At 36.9% G+C, this 1,662-nt stretch overlaps 1 protein-coding gene across 1 annotated transcript; it reads left to right on the forward strand.

The window, feature by feature from the left end:
* Positions 1-457: 457 nt before the first annotated feature.
* Positions 458-1,662, forward strand: LOC120152248 (transcription factor MYB20-like). Its single transcript, XM_039164510.1, has 2 exons — positions 458-842; positions 951-1,662. Exons 1-2 carry the CDS (start codon positions 580-582, stop codon positions 1,513-1,515), a joined length of 828 nt encoding a protein of 275 aa, XP_039020441.1. The 5' UTR covers positions 458-579; the 3' UTR covers positions 1,516-1,662.

Raw genomic sequence — 1,662 nt, forward strand, 5'->3', positions numbered from 1 at the left:
TTATTGGTACTTTATACCAACTCTTGTACGTATATTCCCAATTTCACCCCGTATTCTCTGCATAAATCTAGATATTTATAATTTTATATACGTTTCATCGTAAAATGTTTTTTCAAAGGAAAAAAAAAATGAAATTAATGCTTGAATAATGAAATAATATTTTTGGTCTTTAAACTTTTTTTTTTTAAATTATCTTAATATTTAAATATGTTTGTCTCCTATATTTACATTACCCTTCAAGCAACAAAATCATCAGAAGCTAGTAAAAATATAAATGTATAATTCCATTAATACAAGAAAACATACTACAAGACATAAATATTTGATGAATAGAGCATTCTCAAAGTGACATGCCACGTTTGCCTCATTGATATACACGTGTAATAGCCCAGACAAAAAGTAATACTATTTAAATAGAATAAATAAAAATGGGGAGAGCTTAGGGGTTGGGGGATGATTCATCTATAATATATAAATAAAAGTGGAGACTTGGTTTTGTGCCTTGTTATCATCATCACTAGTGCATCAAAAGAGAGTTTCTTTTTCCCTTGTCTACTTTTGAGTTGATTTAATCAAAGGATGGGAAGGCAGCCCTGTTGTGATAAGGTAGGGTTGAAGAAAGGGCCATGGACTGCTGAAGAAGACAAGAAGCTTATTAACTTCATCCTCACCAATGGCCAATGCTGCTGGAGGGCAGTCCCTAAGCTTGCAGGGCTGTTAAGGTGTGGCAAGAGTTGCAGGCTGAGATGGACGAATTATCTCAGACCAGATTTGAAGAGAGGACTTTTGTCTGAATTTGAAGAGAAAATGGTGATCGATCTCCATGCTCAACTCGGCAACAGGTGAAATAAAAATCATTACTTTTTTATTTGTAAAGTTGGTTTCGTTTTCGTTTTGTTCTTTTGGGGGGTTCAGTTCAGTATTTGTCTTGTTTTACCACATTTCTCCAGGTGGTCTAAGATAGCTTCTCGTCTCCCCGGAAGAACTGATAATGAGATCAAGAACCATTGGAATACACACATCAAGAAGAAGCTGAGGAAAATGGGGATCGATCCTCTCACCCACAAGCCATTATCCACTGCCGAAGAACATCATCGTCCCCAACAGCAAGACCAAAAGAAACAAGATGACAAAACAATGGAACCCGAAACATCATCTTCCTTAAACTCCACAATGTCTAAACCAAAAGAGGAGGAAGACCACCCGATGGTGAAAGACGTCGATATCAATGGTTTTTGCACCGATGAGGTTCCTTTGATGGAACCCCATGAAACTTTGGTTCCTAATTGTGCACCATCAACGTCCTCATCCTCACCATCTTCCTCTTCTTGTCACTCTTCCATGTTCCTTGAAGAGCTACAGCAGTTCCCTGGTTTTGAGTGCCCCTTTGATGATTTCAACATCTGGGACTTGCTGATCAATGAGGAAAGTGACAAAGGGATACCTCTTGATCATTCATTATCGTCTCCACTAATGGGTTTTGATCAAGGTTCTCTCCCATACGAACTTTTCTGATTAATTTCCACTGTTTTTTTCCTTTTAATTTTCAATGTGGCTCTTATTTGTTGTAATATTCCTTTCGGTTGTCAATTACAAAGAGATCTCTTTGTATACGGACACTTTGTATGTGATGAATGCAATAGAAGTATAAATCATTATTCA

Source organism: Hibiscus syriacus, unplaced genomic scaffold (genome assembly GCF_006381635.1).
Source record: "Hibiscus syriacus cultivar Baekdansim isolate YM2019G1 unplaced genomic scaffold, ASM638163v2 tig00111088_pilon, whole genome shotgun sequence".
In the NCBI taxonomy this organism is placed as follows: domain Eukaryota; kingdom Viridiplantae; phylum Streptophyta; class Magnoliopsida; order Malvales; family Malvaceae; genus Hibiscus; species Hibiscus syriacus.

Excerpts from the sequence above, each read along its gene's own strand:
- LOC120152248 (XM_039164510.1), top strand. The coding sequence starts at position 580 with ATGGGAAGGCAGCCCTGTTGTGATAAGGTAGGGTTGAAGAAAGGGCCA. Across the intron at positions 843-950 it reads CATGCTCAACTCGGCAACAG|GTGGTCTAAGATAGCTTCTC; the intron begins GTGAAATAAAAA and ends ACATTTCTCCAG.